Source organism: Hetaerina americana, unplaced genomic scaffold, assembly GCF_022747635.1.
Source record: "Hetaerina americana unplaced genomic scaffold, ioHetAmer1.1.p SCAF_10, whole genome shotgun sequence".
Lineage (NCBI taxonomy): Eukaryota > Metazoa > Arthropoda > Insecta > Odonata > Calopterygidae > Hetaerina > Hetaerina americana.
Window position 1 is genome coordinate 49,237,807 of NW_027286070.1, and position 21,384 is coordinate 49,259,190.

General features: G+C 39.0%; 1 protein-coding gene across 1 annotated transcript; it reads right to left on the reverse strand.

Moving 5' to 3' along the window:
• Positions 1-680: 680 nt before the first annotated feature.
• On the reverse strand, positions 681-20,593 carry LOC139700326 (uncharacterized). Its single transcript, XM_071598964.1, has 5 exons — positions 20,293-20,593; positions 8,295-8,538; positions 6,854-7,000; positions 1,929-2,069; positions 681-985 (listed from the first exon to the last, which is right to left on the reverse strand). The coding sequence occupies exons 1-5, from the start codon at positions 20,591-20,593 to the stop codon at positions 850-852; spliced, it is 969 nt and encodes a 322-aa protein (XP_071455065.1). The 3' UTR covers positions 681-849.
• Positions 20,594-21,384: the final 791 nt, after the last annotated feature.

Below are 21,384 nucleotides of genomic sequence, written 5' to 3' on the forward strand. Positions count from 1 at the left end.
TTGGCTCCGTTACAGCTATGACGCATTTAAATTCGACGATACAATGTCTCCCTACACTGAAGGTTGCCTTTAACCTGCGGTTAAGGGTAAAAATCAGTTTTATCGCTAGTTAATTCGGAAGAAACCGCTAAACGTCTGATGTCAAAGTTCTTGTTAACTTAAAGATGGAGTAACTACGGTTAGCATTTTCAGGTTCACCAACGAGCAGTCTGAATTGTTTATATAATCGGACATGTAGATAACCACGTTAACTGACGATTGGATTTGAGGATACATTGTAAAATCGGGACTTGAAATGTGAGTAAGCCTCGTGTAGAAGTTTCCCGCACCGTTCATTCCTCGTAGAAAATGAGTCCTAAGTAAAATCAATGAGGACTAACTTAATATGCCTCTGGCCTTCAATATAAAAAATATACTACATCGGCATAGTCATCCTACAGTTTTTTCGAATCAATGGCCAGCTCTAAATCTTTGTGCCTAGTAATCAGATGAGATTTCCAGTTACCTGCCGCCGATTTGATTCATGGGTCAACCAACCGGGAAATATCATTGCGATGTTTTCCTGTGGGGTGGCTATATTTCCCATGCCTTAAGGAAGAGATCCGCGAGAATTAGTGCGACGTCTTTCGGCGTGGCACGTATGAAGTCCCTGAATTGATCAGATGGAAAACGACGGAAACACTCCACTCAATTCTCTGGCGGCATTGCCCGAGTCCCCACCTTCTCCCAAATTATTTCACCATGACCAACACCGTTCAATCCTACAGAGGGATTCGTTCTCCGTCGTGCTGCACTGAACGACGTCTTCTACCCGTCACCGAGATGTCACCGAACTAAGCATCTTGCTCGTTACATGACTTGAGAGGTTAAGTCCGACGATGCGTTGTCCAGAGTGATCTTCGTCGCGGTCCGGACTTGTCTGTCGCCTGAGGTTAAAATCTCGTTGATGCCGTCGTCTTCCTCATGCTCTTTAGCTGCGTCTTCCCTGTGGGAGTAACAAAAGGTGACTTGATACCATTTTTTTCAAATAGAGAATGAGATTCAATCAGAAAAGAGACCAGTATTTTCGAGCTAAAATTAACCTATTCGTGTTATATCATGCTAACTAGGAATCTAATTCCGGCGGCAAGCTCTTCATTATTCGCGAGTGAATCAGACCCTTTCATAACATGGACTCGCAAATCGAATTATAATCTATTAATGAAAATTATTTTTTATCACCGTCAAATTTCAGATATTTAACCATGTATCAAGTATATAAGTGTTATTCCGTTTCTCAGCGATTATGGAATTTTGCTACATTTCTCCAAACTGAGCGTTTAATAAATTTCTTCCATGCATTTGAATCCTCTCTGACAAGTTTCAGATTTTATTTTTGTAGTAAAGAAGTATTTAAAAAGTGCATTATTTCAATTTCCATCCCTCAGTGCAGAGGGTTGAGATTTAAACTTATCTCACGATAGATGATTTTAGGTGGTACACGAACGATTTTATTTTAACAGTCATGCAGGATAGTTATGTATAGCTTATTGAAGTAATAATATCTACTTATTTACTTAAAAGATAAAAATATGCATATACCCTGAAGATACCGATTAAAAAAAAACATTAAAGTACCAGATGCGGTGAAAAGCATGACTATGGGACATGAAAGACAGGCAATTTGGAAAGGACTGCCTTGCATGAGCCTCAAGAGTTTAAGGAAATCAATTTATGCTTACATTTGCTCGTAAGCTTGGTAATTGCACTTTAGAGTTCACCTTTTTGCAGGCAGCGTTCATCAGTAAGGAGTTAAAGAAAAGCCGCTTACCCCGATTTTCAACTTTAACCCGCAAGTGGAGGAATTTTTTTCCATTTCTGGATCATAATTTTCACCAAGCATCACATCGTGTTCTACCCAGAGAAATTCAGTAGTCGTCTTAACTTACGTGTATTTATTGCGCTCCTTCCACAGGAATAGAGACTTGGGGCAACTCTTGTAGTAACGCCAGCAGTCGCCATCCTCCATTCCTGCCTTCTCCGCGGCAACGTATTCTTCGAGAACCGTGGCGAAAGGAGATTTGCTGGCCCTGTTCGGGGAAGGATGTAAAAGCCAAAAGCAAAAATTAGTTGAATTTTCGAGATATTTCCATCGCGATTCGTCACGATTATTCCTATAAAATCAAATCTACCTCGGCAATCTCACATATGTGTACAATTTAGTCCTTGAGAAATGCGAGTAATTATTTATTTTGAAAAAATATACAATGCAATTGGAAAAGTAAAATGATATTTTAAAAAAATATTAGTAAAGTCACTGATACGGCATATTTTACAGTTTCTTCGGGTATTAGTATCTATTAAATTTTCAGAAAAACGGTCGGTATTAGGTCACGGTTATTGGAAACGTGTTCACAATAAAGTTTAGCTTAGCACGAGTGTAATCACCCTCTTACTACTTTCAATTATACACACACACACACACATGTATACCTAATTCCAGAGGCTAATTTAGACCCGCTAATCAGCCTAAAAGTTTCTTTTAAGCCAGAAAAGATTTCGGAATAACTTGTCTGTAATACCATTAATTTATATTTTAAATAGCTTATCTGTAACTATCGAAATAAGCAGCTGTAAATAATGAGAAATGTTGAAAAAGACGTATTCATGGCAGTCAAATATTTTTTTGCTCGTTTCAATGGGACTGAAATTCATGAAATATAACTTTACAGGGTTAACCTGAAATTAGGAATAATACATACAACTGCATAATTGTACTGTAAAATTGTATAAAACTTAATAAATTGTGCTTCGACGAACTATTTTTAAACTATAATTATCTAAGAAGGTGCAATAGAACGATAGTTATAGTGAAACATGCAGGCGGTGATATTGGATATTAAGTTTTCCAAACATTGTTTGCAAAACCCATTCACTAATTCGACCTTCATTAGAATTATCAGCGCGGTGAGCATTATCAGGTGACAAGTGAAGAGATGGTATTATGCTGTAGTTCTTATTTTATCCGCTTTGTGCAATTCCACGAATTGATAGGAGGGATCATAAGGAATACGCTGATTTGTCCATACAAATGGGAACAAATTTAACATGAGGCACTGCCTTCAACCGTGGAGTAGGTGAAGAATATATGTACTTTTCATTCCAAACCTAGATCTTTGGCTGCGTATGCGTATGTGCCGCGCACATGGGATAAAAAATCAACCATGTGATCTTTTATGAGCGCCCTATGAAAACGCCAACGCTTGCCTGGCCGCGTTTCAAGACACTTTCTGGCGACCCTTTCTCAAGATGCGTAATCCTCCTCTTGTTTTTCCGTCCACCCTTTTTATTGCGATTATGCGTCGCTCTTGCCAAGTCACGCGTGAGAGTGCGTGCGGGTCGTCTCGCAGGTCCGGATTGGTCAGACGTAAAGAAAAACGCGTTCCCTCCGACCTCTCTCTGCCTCCCGCGCGCGCTCCGTGGGAAGAGGACGCTCCGTGGGTAGGTACTGCTCCCATGTACGAGTGGTTACGTAGGAACTACTGCCCTCCGCACTACGCGCTTATCCGTTATCCGGGAGGTCGCGTGTCGAAACTCGGACATGCGGTGCGCTGACCCGACGTACGCAGCGCAGGGGGACTCGGTCTTCCGCGGCGAGTTCCGTTGGATCATGGGCGAGAAAAAGCCGAACGAGCCAGGGAGTCGAGGCTCGAGAGCAGCTTTGCCGCTATAACTGACATGGAGTCAGAGCCACGCCCCTTTAGACTGTGAAGGCGGAAGTATCCGTCTAATTTCGCAGACGTCATTGCTATGGCCATTCAGTTTGGCGATTTTGAAGACAGCCCTGCAACGTACAAATCCCCCACACTTGAAGCCACCTGAAGCAAAATGAGATTGGAATTGCTCTCATTGCCAGATGATTCCTTTGCTGCAGGGCTCCACCCGCCACTCGCGTATACAATTCGAAATGTTCATTTCGGAAATTGCGTAGGGCTAATTACTTCGGGGATCGAGATGGTGCGGGGGCTCACGTACTGGCTTCCCACCCTGAGGGCGCGGGTTCAAATCCCGGCGGTGTTGAATATTTTTCAGAGGTATCTCGATCCCTACTTGAGGTGCTTTGTGGAGGGCACTTTGGGTGAGTACGCCGTCCGTCGGATGGGACGTTAAGCCGCGGACCCCTTGGCGCCTTTCGTAAAGAGTAGGCTAATGCCGACGCCGGGTTTCTCTCCACCCTTCATCCTTTCCTGTCCATCCCCTATGGCGCAAATGACCTCAGCTGTCGGTCGCCTCCCCTCAAAACTACTACTACTGCTAATTACTTCGGTAGATCTTTGACACAATTTACCTTGATGCCAGGAGTTTAATTGTTGGCTATGAAATGAGTTTCAAATTAACTCTTTGTTAAGGTTGTTATTGTAATCATAATTATTTGTAAATTTCACCAAACTTCGTGTATAGAAAGTTAACCAACAATAGTGAAGTTAACCAATAATAGTGAATATAACCAAATTTGTACGGGTTTTTACGTAGTAAACAATTTAAAGATAAATGGTTCATTCAATAAAAATATAATATCTATCATACTTAGGGAGAACATATTTATTATATTAGAGTTATATTTTAATCAGACGCAGTTTCAAATTGGAACATTGTGATGAATTGCAAGGCATTTATTTACGTGGCTTTAAAACTACATTTACAATATTCTGACGCAATGAAAAAAATCGATGAAGTATTTAGAGTTAAAAATCTTTTACTTGCGGAGGACTGCAGGGATATTTTTTATACCTAATCTTAATGAATCGAATATGATAGTATATGTCGTGTGACCGTCTACATAATGGAGGACAAACATTCTAAATACAATTATCGTGTTATTACATTTTTCTTCAGAGTATTTTTCATACAAGCCTGGGTCATCAGAATAACATTTCCAGGATTTTGGCAAGTTACATTTTTTAGACCTACCGTCCGGCACGTAATCCATGTATTATTGCAGCTATAAACTCAAAAATATTTAGGAAGAATTACAATGAAATAAGATTTCATTGCAATTCCTGGATATAACTTAAATTTTTTTTCTTAAATAAAAATGCACAGTAATAATCAAAAAAGCTCTTACGTTATGGTTAAATGTACCGAATATTATAAATACAAATATTCTTATGAAGAACATAAATTTACTGTATACCAATTGGAAGTGGGGAATAACATTATAAATACCTCAAAGGCATGTATAATAATTGCAAAAATCTGATCAAGTTCGAATGAAGGTAATAAAATTATTGATTTCAGGTTTTTATTAAAATTACCAACATTTTACAAAGTATTTCTTCTGTTTCTATTTAAATTTAGAAGAAACTACAAGCAATTCAGTAATGGCGTCTGTCTATCATTACAGCTTCAGATTATCTGAGAAAGCGCATAATTATGGCAATAATTAAGTACAAAATAATAAAAAATTTCTTCCTGTCAAAGCTCAATTTATAAAATTTAAAAGATAAAGGCTTCAATGAAGTCAATTCCTGAACGTTTGGAAAAGTATACCTGTACTCTGGGACTTCAATATACTACCAGTAAACAGTGGGGGAGATGATAAGTCTGTCTCAGCTCCAAGACCTGCGGGAGATGCCGCGACAGTAACTTTTAACGGAGTCATCGGCTATACATGAATGTGTATTACAATGCAACAATTTAAGAGTGTAAAAATCATCTGGCTAAAGCACTTGGTCGGACACCGAGGGATCCGGGTTCGAATCTCGGTCAAGGAGAATAATTTTTACCCTCTGAAATTGTTGAAGTGTCTCTTTCAGATCCTTTGTTGAAAAACAATCATAATCAGTTTCTTCTTCGACTGACGATGGAACAGGGAATTGAAATGTACGATCAAGCGGTTGGAATAACAAATTAAAAAATTGCCGACCCCGGTGGCGGCGGGGTAACGTCCTCGTCTGCCATTCCAAGGGTCGCGGGTTCGATTCCCGCCTGTGTGAGTTTTCCTCCACCTAGGGCTTGGGTGTTTGTAAATGTGATCATTGTTATCGTTGCTAATAGTTCGATGTAAAGGCCAGAATGTGCTGTTTTCGGACTTATACTGAATAAATAAATAAAAAAAATAAAAAAAAACAATTCCGTCGCCTAATTCTTAATGGGATATTGCTGCGACATAGGTGACGTTAAGCGTCTGTAGTTGTTAATTCAACTGAGAAAAATATTTTGGGGCGAAATCAGCTTGTTTTGCTGATTTTGCTTGCTTGAATTCCTGAGAGGAAATACTAAAGCAATTTTACTAGCGGGTGTGAGATACAATTAGATGATTCAATGGTATGAACCTCTTTCCGCCGTTTTACTTATGTTCAGACGAATCGTTTTTTCCGATGTGTTTTTCAGCTGACCCGCGTTCAAAGTAAAGGATTAATGTGAATGAAAGCATTTGGTTTTAAATGATCATATATATATTTTTTGTATATTTTCTGTATCCTCATAGCGCAGCAGAGGATGAGCCATCGGATTGAATGGTGTGATTAGGTAGACATGAAGTTCCGAAATTATATTTTAAAATTATTTATAACTTCTCACCACAAGTTCAGAGATTCATGTTCATGCTTGCCTGTAAATACCTCTTGATTCATCTCTAATAATAATTAAGACACAATTATCAGACTTTTCAGTTCATGTTATAAATACTTTTTAGGGTATCTTTCTAGATATTTAAGTAATACGTTATTTTATAAATAACAAGACATAAATCAGTATATCTACTTAACAGCACAAAAATATCAATGCACTATTTTTTATCACAAAGAAATTTTTGTGAAAATTTTGGCATGCGGTTAAGTCATTGTAGTTATTGCACCAGTTGTATACTTACGTGAAGAATAACTTGACGAATTCTCCCAACAGTCCAAAGCTGGTCAAAGGATGTCCGTGAACTTCACAGATGGCACGCAAGAGACAAGCCCGTCCGTCCATGCCAAAGTTTGAGAGGAATTCTTCAAGGACTCCGTATAATATGGCTCTGCGTTTGAAATGGGAATAGTTGGAACATCTCATGAATCTTCATTGGTAATTAAATAAAAATTTCTTTTTAAAAACATTTTAATATTTTCAGAGTTGTTGGATATTCACAAAAAATACTGGGCTGACTGAAGGAAATTTGTCTAGAAATATCAGAAAATGCTTTTCAGTTTTTCTCTATCATCCGTAAAGAAAAGTTTTTGGTGTAATTACTTTTTACACATCGTAAAGTTATTGAAAAATAAGATTTTTAATGAAAATTCAATTATTTGATGAAGAACAATTGAGGTTGCGTGACAGGGATACCTGTTTGGTTGTACTCAATACACAGCTAAATGATTCGATGTTGATTTATAAATGAGTCAATGTAAAAACAACTAAAAGTGTGGCCAAAAATACTTATTCAAATAAATCTTCTATTCTCATCATTGACGCTAAAGTGGCCTTATAACGTATGGACGCATCAAGGCTATGTTAGTCATCACATTTATCCAATCACCGTGATCGAGAGCCAAAAAAGGAACACTATTTTATATTTTCGTTAAATACTGAAGACAGAAGAGTGAGAGGGATTATTCCTTTAATACTCATGGAAAACAAAATCACCAAGTCGAATTGGGATATTATATCATAAATTAATTTAACACGCTACTCAAATTGCTTTGTTTTTTAGCCCCAATGCAAACAATATTTTTAATCAACAATGAATCCTGATGACTGCTTTGCGCTTAGATCCCGTTGAAATTTCTCATCGTAAATGCGTTACATTTTATGTGTGTAAGTTAATGATGTTTATGTACATAGATATGATAGTATTCTACGTATGTGCTGATGTGTGAGATGTTTGTGTTTGCAACTATACTTAAATATGAATACGAGTAACTCGCAAATAACGTACGAGTATATAACATGCGAGTACCTCATATATAACACATTTATGTATGAGTGGCATGCGTCCTAACACCCCCGCCACACGCTCTTTCGGTGGCTGACGTGGTGTTGTGTGGGTGCCGATGTGGGCAATGATGCGTCTATACTTATTACATTGTTTATTAAATCGTGAATTTTGAATGACTCTTTTATATTATTACATGTGAGAAAATAATTTCATTGCGTGCATGGTTTTTATGAATGCACGTGACAAACTACCCTTCAAATGAGGTTTTATAATTGAATTGGAATATTTTACTTTACCCTGGGTTTCATTTTGTGTGAGGAAAATTTGAGACTATTTCGCTTTTTTTCCATTTTGCCCATCTTCTTAGGATCAAATCCATCTCATTGTCGCCCCTTACCTTTCTCCTCCGTGGAAGAGGTTCGTGGGGGCTTTGGGGTCGTGAAATCCGCCTTTTAAATCTGCGTGCTCGTCATTCTCCGACGAGCCTCCTTCCGACCTCTTCCCGCGAAGTTTCCCCATCAGGCTGCCGACATATTGCGCCATTAAGGAACCAGACATTCGACCCAGGCTCCTGGCGAAGAGGGGCGGCAGGGCGCCATATGGGTTGGCATTATCGGTCAACCCTAGCTTGTCGAACTCGACTGCGGAAGAGAAAAATGGCGAAATATTAGAGTTATAAGATTTAGGGACTTAAGATTTCGAGAGAGATATACTAAAGAGAGTACCCATAGTCAAACTCGAATGATTCGGTTGGTGGACATTTTTAATCTTCTGCCAAAGATTTGAAACTCTTTGAATCGGCATCGGGATTTTTCATCATACTCTATAAAAAATTTTCTGTCGAATTCCGATAGAAGTTTTAGTTGAGGCCAGTTTTTCATTTCCGTAATACATGTTGCGCTGCCTTGTGGATACATTCTTCCAAGGATGAGCGAAAAAACATCTGGGGTTTCGGAAAAATATTCGGACTGATATGCATGATAGTTTTTTATGATGAACTATTTTAAATTTGTTTGAGACTATTTTACGCGATAATTGATAGATATGCGTCTTCCTAAACGGTTGAGTGTTCAGGTGTTTCAAAAAGTTAAATTTGAAACTATACTCCAACGCACCGTTTTCTGCATGACTAGTTAGTCCTGTATGTGTGTATGTATGCTGTTTATGTTTGAAGCATGAGTGGCCGGTGCCCTAACACCCCCCGACACTCACCCTTACGGCGGTTTGTGGGGTGTTGCGTTAGACGAAGATCTAGAGGGTGATTTTTTCATACCCCGTACTTCGTTGAACCCTCCATTGCTTTTCTGAGTTTGCTTGAGTTTTGTCAGCCTGGTAAAATGCAAAAGTAAAGGATAAAATATTTCAAAATGAATGAAATTCCCTCGAAATGATTATTATTTTTTTCAGGTCGGAACGTGAGATATCAGAAAAAATTTAATAGTGAACTTATGAAGTATGAAGGTCATCAACATTTGTCCTTTCCCATAGGTTGACCCCTACCTAAATTGGCGCCATTCACTGCACGGTATACTAAATACGAGAGGTAATGAGGATTATTCTAGTTAGATGCTTTTTCCATAAGTACTTTTAAAAGGCTTATTGTCTAAAATATGTGTGAACTGGTTTTAAAATACCTGGATTTACTCAGGTTAATGAGTATTTAGAAACCCAGGTCCCCACGCATCTCTCCACCTACTTACCCCAGAGAGAACGCCTAGTCTAACCCACTGTTTGAGAGGTATCCGATTTAGCCACCCTATGTTTTACGGAACCACTACTGCTCACATTTCGCCCCCCCCAAAATTTTCAGATTATCGGACTTTCCAAAAAAGAATGTGTCGTTACCTTCTCCCTTACCTCTGCAATTTTCCAAATTTGAAACTATTGCCACCTGTGCAATTGATTTTTGCCGGGGAACGAAAGTTGTCTCATATATCGATAGCAAACTACCGCGTTTATCGCGCAAAATTCGGGAGCTTTTGGGGTGACGTCAAACGTCCTGTAATCCCTTCCTCTACCTTTGGGTGCGACGTAATTTATGGGCAGTCCCTTACGACACAATTGGTTCCTGAAAGCCTCGTCGTAAGTCGAAACATCGAAAACTGAGTCACATTTCCCCTATTGCTTAGGCACTCCGCAAGGAAATATATTATGCGTGAGTATAAGCCCATAAGAATCAAGCTAAATCGGACATACTTTTTATCTCTTACCAGAAATTGAGTGAGTAACTGCCCATCCTGTCCCTTCACTTCGCTCACCATATATTGTACCAAGTGCTTATAGTTCACTGTTAAAAAATAAAATCTAATGTACAGATAAATTAAGGACAGTACTATTTACTATTTGAAATTTTAGATCATGTTATCTGCCAAATGTGTTATAGAGCGGCAATAGAAGTTAACCCGATGAAATATTCAAATACTTCATATTTCTATAAAAACCAAGCCGCCACCTAAATAACATACTAAAAGTCAAACAAAATACTCTATATTTGTATAGTAATAAATTAGCTAGTTCAAATCGTCGTGGATTGAAATTAGAAATCGTGGTCCACCGCGTGTCCCTCATTTCCCACTCAGAGAATATTTTTTTTGTAATTATTGAGATGCCCTTGAGCAATCCGAGAGCAAATCATTCTCTGATTGTAGAAATAAAAACACGTTTGCCTAAATGTTTTCTTGTCCATGGCCTGTATACGCTGTTTTCGTACCCTGCTACATAAAAATGTTCTGTGATTGACCAATAAAAAATTGGTTTATAGAAGAGCTGCATCATCGTCTCGATAAACAACCCGAAATCGAGAAATATCGGGGTGCTCACGCAAGGATAAACATCGAGGGAGACCTAGATTATACTCTAGGCAATAGCCCAGATGTTCTTATTCGGGTAGTGGAATTTTGAAGAAATCCGCCCTCTTATGTCTCTTGTAATGTATAAATGGTACATTGTAAAAATCACATCTTGGCTTTTATGACATTTTCGTCTTCTTCTTTTCATCACCCGATCAATTTATCTTTACTACCAATCATTCCGAACTACCCTTGGAGGCGAATGAAATTCACACATTGAGAGTAGAGAGGACAGCTCTTTTCCCTTCGGGTACGTGTGTGTCCATTCGGTTTTTCACGAATTTCAAGTGGTTAAAAAATTGTCTCTCTCGTATTTCGAACGGAGTTATCCAAAGGAAACATTGAGAATGTGAACCCGCAGCTCCTCGTACAATAGCGGAGGCTCCGCCGCTCTATCGATTACGACGAGGAATTTTTTATCATTCAAGGAAGAATTCCTTCTTTTATTGTCTCAATCACTCAAATGGGGATATCAACGTTTTCAATCGAGGTCAAGGATTATTTCCAGCCATCCGACGTGTGGTGTTAAAAAAGTTCAGAGCAAGGTAAGGGAGTTGGATGCTGAATCTTGGAGTAGAGCTGCAGAATTTATGTCATCCAGGATTAATCCTTTTTCTATCCAATAAAAGGGGCCGCCCGCTAAGGAATTCCTCACTCCTTCCGCGCCACTTTTTTAGACGACCGCTGATCAAATTTACCAAAGCTGTTGTTTCCCAGGGGTGAATCTTTTTTCGTTGGATTCACTCGCTCCGCGTTTTCCGCTCTCTCGTTCACTATTTACTCCCTCGCGTGCTTTTGCGTACGTGGAATGCGTTCATTACTCGGTTTCCGCTATCCGGGCGACATTGTTGGGGAGGTAAAAAAAGCCGACTGTAAAAATGTTCGCCCTTTTGTTGGAATTGAAGATGAGATTAAGGAGACAGAGAAGGGAAGAGGGGAAGTGGGTTAAAAGAGTAACGACGACAGATTCTGGAGCAAGTGCGAAGGAAACCTTAAGTTTTCAGTCATAAGGTTTTTATATAAATTTATCATCCCATTGTACAAATTCCGAGCACGTAGCAATGCCCGTCTCCCTTACCGTTCCCGCCGGCGCGCGGGACGGGAAGAAAAAAAAGGCCCGGAAAGTGGAGATTCGGAGGGGAAGTGCTAAGTAGAGACAATCTTCCCACTGGGCTTTAATGAACGTGGGAGATTTCATTGTATCAGGTGCAAAGAATTGGGTCGCCGCCGGGAACAGAATTCCAGAGTTCCTTACATTTTGTTTTTTAAAGATCGAATCATCAAATAACTCACGCCATTTTATTTTTAACGTAGGAGAATAAGTCTGAGGAAGGTTTTCTATATGAGGGCTCTCAACGACGCATCGGCAAGCATTTGACCTGTAAATGAAATGATGCCGTAGGGCGAAATGCTCCTTCGTGCACAGGATATTGTTTCAAAAGTAAATTTACTTTAAGAAGTAAGCGTGTATTTTTCAAAGGTTTTCAGAGTTTGCTTGAATCTAAGCAATTTTTTTCAATCTATGGAATGACATAATGAAGAAACACGTGTGGGATGATACTCTGCATTTCTTATTCTAATTGATTTGGGTGAATTTGTGCCCTATGTCAGTACTCTCTGGGAGGGTATACCGACATCTGGATTTTATATTTTTTCTCGAGAACCAGGCTGCGAAAGGAGTGAACCTTAGGCCAAAAGACATTTCACGAAGTAGAATATACCGCGATTTACGAGATAACCGATAAAAAGTGCTTCCCAGTTGAACCTCTAAAAACTTGGTCCATCCAGTCAGCTGGGAGAACTCGGTGCAAAAAAGTTTCCATTCATGCCGTCAAATAATATCATTGATTTACGGAGTAATGTGCACTTTAAAGAATGAGATATAAATGTTTTTGTCGCGAGGGAACTGTATTTCGCCAAGGTAGAACAAAAAGGTGTTATATTCCAATCTTTGTTAGACTGTTAAATTATCACCCTTCATTAATTTCATTACATTTGTGTGAATTCCTACTGCTGTACAAATGATAACATTTAAACCTCCTTATGTAACAAAACGGAATCTCGAAGCATGAGTACACGCATAGAAGCAACAATTATAGCCAATTAAAGTTAAGGAAAAATATATTCAACGCTATAAGTTTTTTTGCTGCTTTAGTCGACGGAGTCAGGCTTGGTTTTTGATGGACTACACCATTGTTCTCATAAGATTAGGAAAGCATGGCACAGATAGTCCTAAAAAACCCATATTACATATCATCAGAACTCATTTTTTATCCTCGCATACTTTCTACCTCTCTCTTCATTCCATTTAAAATGCCTATTAGTTTCCTGCCTCTACTTCGCTTTCCAAGCGTTCTCCACTCTATATTCGTCTTTTAGCGGGCGTATAAAACACTCAAATGTGAAAGATTTGCCATACTCTCGTTAAATGAGTAGTGTACCACAACTCATTTAACAAGAATACACAACATGAGTTGTATACAACAATCTGGAATCTATGTTATTCTAAATTACGTAAAAGAAGATAGAGAAATATCCAGAAGAAGATAAACAGAATTAATTAGATTATTTATAAAATTAATACTGACTTAAACTAAACTTGATTTAAACCAGAATTAAGACAAAAAATGCTCCTCATAGTTAAAATATATCCAAAGCTTACTCAAAAATCGTTAAGAAGCGATTATAGGTAATTTCGTCCCGCGCTACATTTTCTCAACATATTCATTTAGATGTTGAGCGAATTACGACTTTAAGAGTCATATATGATTATTAAGTTAATTTTAATATTCACTCAATTCTAATTACTCATTTTTTTCATATTTAGTAGCAATTCATGCTACTTTTGAATTACATTTTTGCTTCGATTTTCGTTCTCTCTGAGCAATCACGCGGCACTATTCAATATCATTCATTAATAACATGGATACGAAACCTTTGGGGGTCGAGATGGTGCGGGGGCTAACGTACTGGCTTCCCACCCTGAGGGCGCGGGTTCAAATCCCGGCGGTGTTGAATATTTTTCAGAGGTATCTCGATCCCTACTTGAGGAGCTTTGTGGAGGGCACTTTGAGTGAGTACGCCGTCCGTCGGATGGGACGTTAAACTGCGGACCCCTTGGCGCCTTTCGTAAAGAGTAGGCTAATGCCGACGCCGGGTTTCTCTCCACCCTTCATCCTTTCCTGTCCATCCCCTATGGCGCAAATGACCTTAGCTGTCGGTCGCCTCCCAAAAAAAAAAAAGACACCTTTATTATCGAAAATCAAATTAAAGGAGAAGTTAACATCATATTTTAATTTCACGTCGTTACGTTTGCCATTTATGTCACCGTCACTTAATCGCAGAAAATACCAGGAAATCACCGGGAAGTTAATGATATAATTTGTGATTTGGCTCGAGGAACCATGGGATATTACCCGTTCATATACATTAAACCGCGGCTCAACGCGACTCTTTTTTTTGCACCCGCGATTTTAAACAAGCTCCTAGGATTTTCGAACTCCGCAGATACTCTCTTCTCGTCCACCACCCGGTTTGTGTGTCAATATCAAGGCGGCCTATTACGCCTCTCCGCAATCCTGGGCAATAATGTGGCTGTGTCCTTGCACTCGAGCCCCGGAGGAAAAGCGGGAGGAAAAAGAGGGCGAACTGTGCCTTTTGACCTCCTCCTCGTCCTTCCCTTTCTTATTTCCCACTCGCCCTCCTCTTTTACGGGGGCACCTTCCGGGAATCATGACTTATCCTGCGCACTTATGCATCCTTCACTTCCGTACATAGATCTCCACGAGAGAAAAAGGAACCGATCGATTGCGGTTAGTTTTTCGGGTGCATCACGGGAAATGAGATGAAGGATGGTCCGAATAGACCCTTGTAGCCTTGTCTGTGTTTCCCCCATAAATCTTTCACTTTTGGAACACGGCGGAAGGATCCCGTAGAAAACATTTCGAGCTATTTAGTCGAACGAAAAGTTACGGGATTAATGGAGGGAGGTAATAAATATTTTCGCCATCTCACTCGAAAGCGGACCGTGTCGAGGCGATAAATAAGCAGGCGACCATTGCCAGCCTGACTGATAATCCTTTAATGTACCTTCAGTGCAGGCAAGAATCACATTCTTTTGGGGAGTTTTGAGTAGCTTTTCCATAGTTTGACGCCAAAAATATTGCTGTTGCTCATATTTTTGAAGCATTGAAGTGAGGTCATTCTTTAGTTAAGCTGATCGGATGGTATTTCATTCGGTCGACTGTGACTCCAATACGTCCTTATTTAGGTGAAAATCCACTTGGAGTGTTGAATTAATCGCAGTAGTAGAACGAAAATATGGTGTATTAAGTGAACTCTCATTTTCGGAGTAAAGAAAACAAAAAATGACGAGCTCGCAAAAGAAATGTTGGCGAAAGAGATATTTAAATGTCCTAATGCGCATTCGGACTCCTGCATCTGGCAAATCATTGCAGAATTTCGCAAATATGACTATTTAATTTTTATTGAGGAAAGCTATCTATTTAAGAAATTTGTATGTGGCGTTAATATTGATAATGGATATTTTTCGAATCAATGCACGATTACGTCAATAATTTGGCGTCAGCCCATTGAAGACTAGTACATTCTTCGGAAGTATAGTAAGTACTCACTGCACGTGCAGTAATGGTTTAAAGGATGAAGCCTAATAATTTGTTATGCTAATGACGAATCATATTTTGATGGATAGTTATAAGGTTTTTTAAATGACTGGAACTTCTCTTCTCACGGAATTAGATACATAAAAAATAATCTAAAACGCTTGAACTGGGGAAATTGATTTTACTAATACTACCTTGATCAAAAAGTTCCCGGAATTTATTCAGAAAATTAAAAATACAAGTTTATTCATCTAAATCTATATTGTCCCCTTCAAAGTAATCCCCATCGACTGCAACACACTTATGCCAGCGCTTGATCCAATCCTCGAAACATTTTTTATATTCGGTTTTCGGTATGTCCATCAGTGCTTCCTGCGATTTTTCCATTACTTCCTCTCGGCTGCTAAAACGCGTTCCCCGTAATGGTTTTTTAACTCGATTGAACAGAAAGAAGTCACAGGGAGCCAAATCAGGTGAATTCGGTGGCTGTTGGATGGTATTTGTAGCATTTTTCGTCAAAAAATTACGAATAATGATAGCACTGTGCGACGGTGCGTTATCATGGTGCAAAATCCACGAGTTTTCTGCCCACATTTCTGGTCTCTTTCGGCGAATTGCTTCACGCAAACGTCTCAATACGCCCAAATAATACTCTTTGTTTACTGTCTGGCCTTCTGGCAAAAATTCATGATGCACTACACCGTTGTAATCCATGAAAACCGTCAGCATTGCCTTCTTTTTTGACTGAAAACGACGTGGTTTTTTTGGTCTCGGCTCATTTGGTGAACGCCATTCACTTGCCTGATGTCTGGATTGCGTGTCGTACTCATAAACCCACGTCTCGTCTCCAGTAATGATCCTTTTGATGAATGTGGGATCGGATTCAGCCTCGCAAATCATGTCTTTTGCGACGTCAACACGGTCTCTTTTTTGCATGAAATTGAGGTCTTTCGGCACCAACTTTGCTGCTACACGACGGAAACCCAAATCATTAACCACAATGTCTTGGGCGGATCCATAGGCAATGTTCAAGTCCTCCGCTATTTCTCTGATGGTTAATTTGCGGTTATTGACCAACATTTCTTTTACTTTATCAATTTTTTCACCGACTTTCGATGTCGATGGTCTGCCACTGCGTTCATCATCTTCGATTGACTCACGACCACTTCTGAACCGCTCGTGCCACTGGTAAACGACCGTTTTTTTTAGAGAATCGTTGCCGAAACACTTTTCCAACATTTCCAACGTCCGTGCGCCACTAAATCCGCTTTTTACGCAAAATTTAATACAAGTTCGTTGTTGCAAATTTAAATCCATTTCTGCAATTGTAAAAAATCGCCAACACACACAGAGATAGATGTACTCTTGGCTACGTAACTTTTGCAAATGTCAAGTTATGACACTAAGATTTAAAGGGAAAATCAACAACAGATGTACCAATTTAACAAAAAAAACAGAACTCAAATCGGAACGATGGGAGCGCCACACGGTGGTTATTCCGGGAACTTTTTGATCAAGGTAGTATTACCAAAGAATAGAAATTAACTACAAGTGTAGGTGTGGTTTTTAAAATTTAAACATAACGCTGATATTTTGCTGAACTGCTATTTTGCATAACTGATATTAATTTTTCTTGCCCCGTGATATTTTTATGGTATTTAGAATTTAAAAAATGTTTGTTCAACGGCAGTACATCTATTGAATTACATGCGCATGAGATATTAATGAAACATGTATTAATTATTAAAGGCCATCATTTCTAATGTTTTGAATACCGTCTGTTTTTATTTACTTACTGCTGAACTGCCTTAGCATGAATAAGCATAGATGAGAAATGAAATATGATGCGCGTATAACTATTTATTTTGAATAGCTTTGATTCATTCATAACGGCTTCATAGTGCATTCGCTTTTAGTAAATGAATTGATTCCCTTTAATAAGAAACTCGAGGCACTACCGTGCATGGGAATTATATAATGTATTCACGAATATAAAATACACATTGTCATGCATGACTAAAAGTCATGCCTAGTGTTTGGTTATGAGTCAGCTAAAGGGCATTGTCCTAAAAGGTTAACTTTCGAATTGAATTAAATTTCCATTAGCTTAATAACAACATTGAATTCAAAACAGTATGCGTCCTAATTAGTCACAGAAAGGTCCATTGTGCAATAATGAATTAAAGGATCTATTTCGTAATTTACATCTGCGTTCCGATAGTAATTTCCTCCATGGTTCACGTGGCCACACGACCTGTTTTGCGTCGAGAGTGCACTGTTTCTCAGATCTTTTGCCCATCACCATACTACTCAGAGAGTTAATTATTTTTTGTGAGGCATTTCACAAATTTCAGACGCCGTCTTTAATTCCTGACTGAGCACGGATAGCCATAGTTTCCTTACCAGGGAACAAATATATCATCTTTTTTTGAAGGCAAGTAAAAATAGATGTATTTAAGATGTAAACAGCCTGTCCCGTATGATTTGCCGTTGAAACCCTTTCCGGACCTTAATTGACTCCACTCGCTGAAACGGGAATTTCTTTATGAGGAGGCCGAAAACTTCAAAGAAGGCTTCAGAATCGAATATATACTTTTGAGTAAAATGTTTAATCAAACTACATGACATATTTTATGGTAGTATTTTAGTATTCAAAGAAAAATGTTTTGTTTGGCGGGTACAATGGAAAAAAAAGTTGCCGCAGTTGTTTACTGTGTAGTGCTTTTTGTCTAACATTTGATCCTCACGCCTTAAGGCTCTTGGCTCATTTAAAAATAATTTTATCTGTTCACGTGGTAGTAGTATCTTTTGGTAAACTTTGAATGAGTGATAATAATTTAAGGAAGTTATAATATCGTGCCTAATTATAGTCGTATGAAAAAACTGTACTGTAAAAATGAATAAGCTTTTGATTGTCGGCTAAAAAATTTCATCTATTTTTCAACAGTATCTCGAGTAAACATTTTAAATCTTTCTAAATTAGTAAAAAAATCAAAATAAGAAGAAAATCACTAATAAATACATAGTTTGTGTTATTCTACAAAACACCTGTTTGAGCTGCATTTTAATTGTCTTTATTCATATTTCATGTTTTCATATCATCGAAATTTCCTTGCTAGAAAATAATTTCAGGTTATCATCATCAGTTTAAAAAAGTTGATGGAACAAATTTTCATGAAAGAAGTGTAAAACTGTAAGCTCCTCTATTTTAATGGTCTTATGGTCAAAAATATCATCCGCAGAACGTAATCATAAATATAACCTAATTATATATGTATTTGTCGTCGACGAAGAAAGTAATCATTTACTTTTTTATCGATGTGTTTCAACATTGTTTCACATTCATTTTACATCTGATACCTGAGTGGCCGTGGGTTTTGCTGAGTACAAGAAATGTGTGTTTGTACATATACATTGACCTGTGGGCTACGTTTGAATCGTTGTGGTTTTTTTGAAGGCATTTATGCTTTCCATAGTCTGATGATGTTAATAAATTCTTAATATCACTCCAATGTCACCAACTTTCCTCATCATTGGTATAATTATTGTACGGGTATGTCACTTCAGTGGAACATGCCAAAGGCCACGAAAACTGTAAATAATCCCCTAGGAAACTGGGGGTGGGGGGTTAAAGCGAGAGGCTGACACCGTCCGCGTCCCTGTTATTTTTAGTATTTCGCATTTCATCTCTTATTTGGTAGAAACTGCTCAAGTAGGAATGGGAAATGACTGGTCAGCTGACTGGGGTGCTGAGTGGGGAAACCGTTACTTTGAAGGAAAAACAGACCCTAGGTAAGTAATTTCGCTAAGCCTAATATGGCCATGTGGGATATTCCAATACTTGCCTGTTAATTCCGGGGCGCGATAAAAGCTCTCCCATCAAAGGATCTTAAAAACTACGGAATTTTCATTGTTCGAACACCATGGCTTCCCGACTGGAGACTTCATTTCGCCGGCGAGATCGCCAGTGGTTTATCTTTAAGTGCTTGTAAAAAAAGAGCGCGCCATTTTTCTTCTTTCCCTTCAATGCTCATTCTCAGGAACAAGATGAAAGGATATTGCTTTCCGTTGAGTCTTTTTTCTGTTGGGGCTGGTGATGGTTTTACGGAAGACAAAAGAAAATTGATGGTGTTCGAAATATACGAGTATTTTGCGCTTGCGTGGACGAAGGGTTATGGATAGGGGAAATGGAATTCTTTCGGTTTAATTGTATCCTTTATGATCAGCACAAACGTAACACATTGAGACGCAATGGGTATTTTCCCTAAGACATAAGCACCTCCTATGTTGCCGTATTCTGGAATGAACATTTCTGCTTTATGCTACGATTTAAAAAGTGAATATTTATCTCTTTTGCTTCCATTTAAGGACTGTGTCATGCGCTTGTGCTATGCAGTGAATACCTCGCTAGCAATTTCAACTATATTAGACGGAGTATGTCGTGCAAATGAGATTAGTCACATTAACAAATACTTATGCTGATCATGTTTACTTAATAGTAAAGGAATGCGTTAATTCTGCACAACTATTGCATAATAATTATATTGCATAATTACTTGGTGCCAAATGTGGTCATTGTTGCCACTTTATAAATGGTTACATTACAGTTTTCGACCATAATTTTCCTCAGGTCGCGAGATAATAATGCATTGGTTATGGTTGTTCAGTTGTTGGAAATTTTAGTGCAATAAATATTTGGGAGCATAAACAGTCATCTCTAGATTTGTTCACCTATAACACTCATGGTTTCCGTGGCATACGTAAGTTTTGGATATTAGCAGCACCGATGGAGACGAACGGCAGGGATGATCAGTTTAGGAGGGGACCGAGGTGGATTTATAGCCACGACAGTTACACTCCGGGGGAAGATGGCCAAAATCGATGCGAGCTCCCCCTTCCCCCGCGTCTTCCGCCCGTTACTCACTCGTGAAGGGCAAGCTGATGGTCATGTTGGAGAGGAATCCCTCGGGCGGGTACCGGACGAAGGGCAGCGAGAGGGAGGGAGAGATGATTAGCGTGGTGCCCGGTGGGAGCGCCAGGCGCCCATCCCTCGTCAGCCACAGCAGTCTCTTCTGGCGCGAGTGAGGTTTCCCGCTGTCTCCGCCCGCCCCCGCCTCCTCCTCCACCCTCGCTGCCTCCCCGCTCTCGGCCGCCGTCGTGGCGGTGGCAATGGACGCGAAGAGCAGGAGCCAGGCCCCCGCGAGGAACACCCGCCTCAGTTCCATCCTGCTGTGTGTACCTGTCGGAGAGGGGAAGGAGTGAGGAAATTGTCATTTGACAGTATGAATTACGACTTCGCGACACCGGGCGGCTCGTCAACCACCATCCACCCATTATCACTCTCGTTACCTCTGACGCCGTTTTACCCTTTGCGACAGATTTCTCACTTATTAGTTGTTACACGAGGAATCATCTCTGGTTGGGTTTTTCAGGGCCATATCTATATTTAGCGGATTCAAATTAGCATGAAATAGACATTTCAATTTTATTGTACCCATCAAACAAAACACTCTCTTCTCGAACCTCATTTTGTGACTCAAATGATAATTAAAGCTGCGTCCAAACTGGTTAAACATTCGGGGGCATGCCTTTAGGTGTTTAAATGTAAGACATCTAATAAAAATGCAGCTTGAATTTGCACACCCTATGCCGTAGTACTGCCTTCTACGTAGCGAAAAATAAAAATTAACCTATGATGTTCGAATATAAATATTATGACGATTGAGGTAGTTTATGGACGTGATTTTCACGAAACGCGAGTTCACTGTACAATTCATTTGAGGAATTTTTTATTGAAATTTTTCATTTATTTCTGCTAATGTTGTAATTTACTCGATTTTTTCGGACTAGTTTCATATTTATTTTCTTATCGGACTATATTAACTCAGTTTGGATTAACTGATTTTTTTAGATTTTGATTTAATTTATTAGTGAAAATTATTACCATATAAATAATTTTAAACTTTTTATCTTATTGAGGAGTATTTTACTCCTAGGTAGTTTTTCGTGCTTTGTA

Excerpts from the sequence above, each read along its gene's own strand:
- LOC139700326 (XM_071598964.1), bottom strand. The coding sequence starts at position 20,593 with ATGGAACTGAGGCGGGTGTTCCTCGCGGGGGCCTGGCTCCTGCTCTTC. Across the intron at positions 7,001-8,294 it reads CTCTTCCACGGAGGAGAAAG|AGCCATATTATACGGAGTCC; the intron begins GTAAGGGGCGAC and ends TTTCAAACGCAG. Across the intron at positions 2,070-6,853 it reads TTCGTCAAGTTATTCTTCAC|GGCCAGCAAATCTCCTTTCG; the intron begins GTAAGTATACAA and ends TTCCCCGAACAG.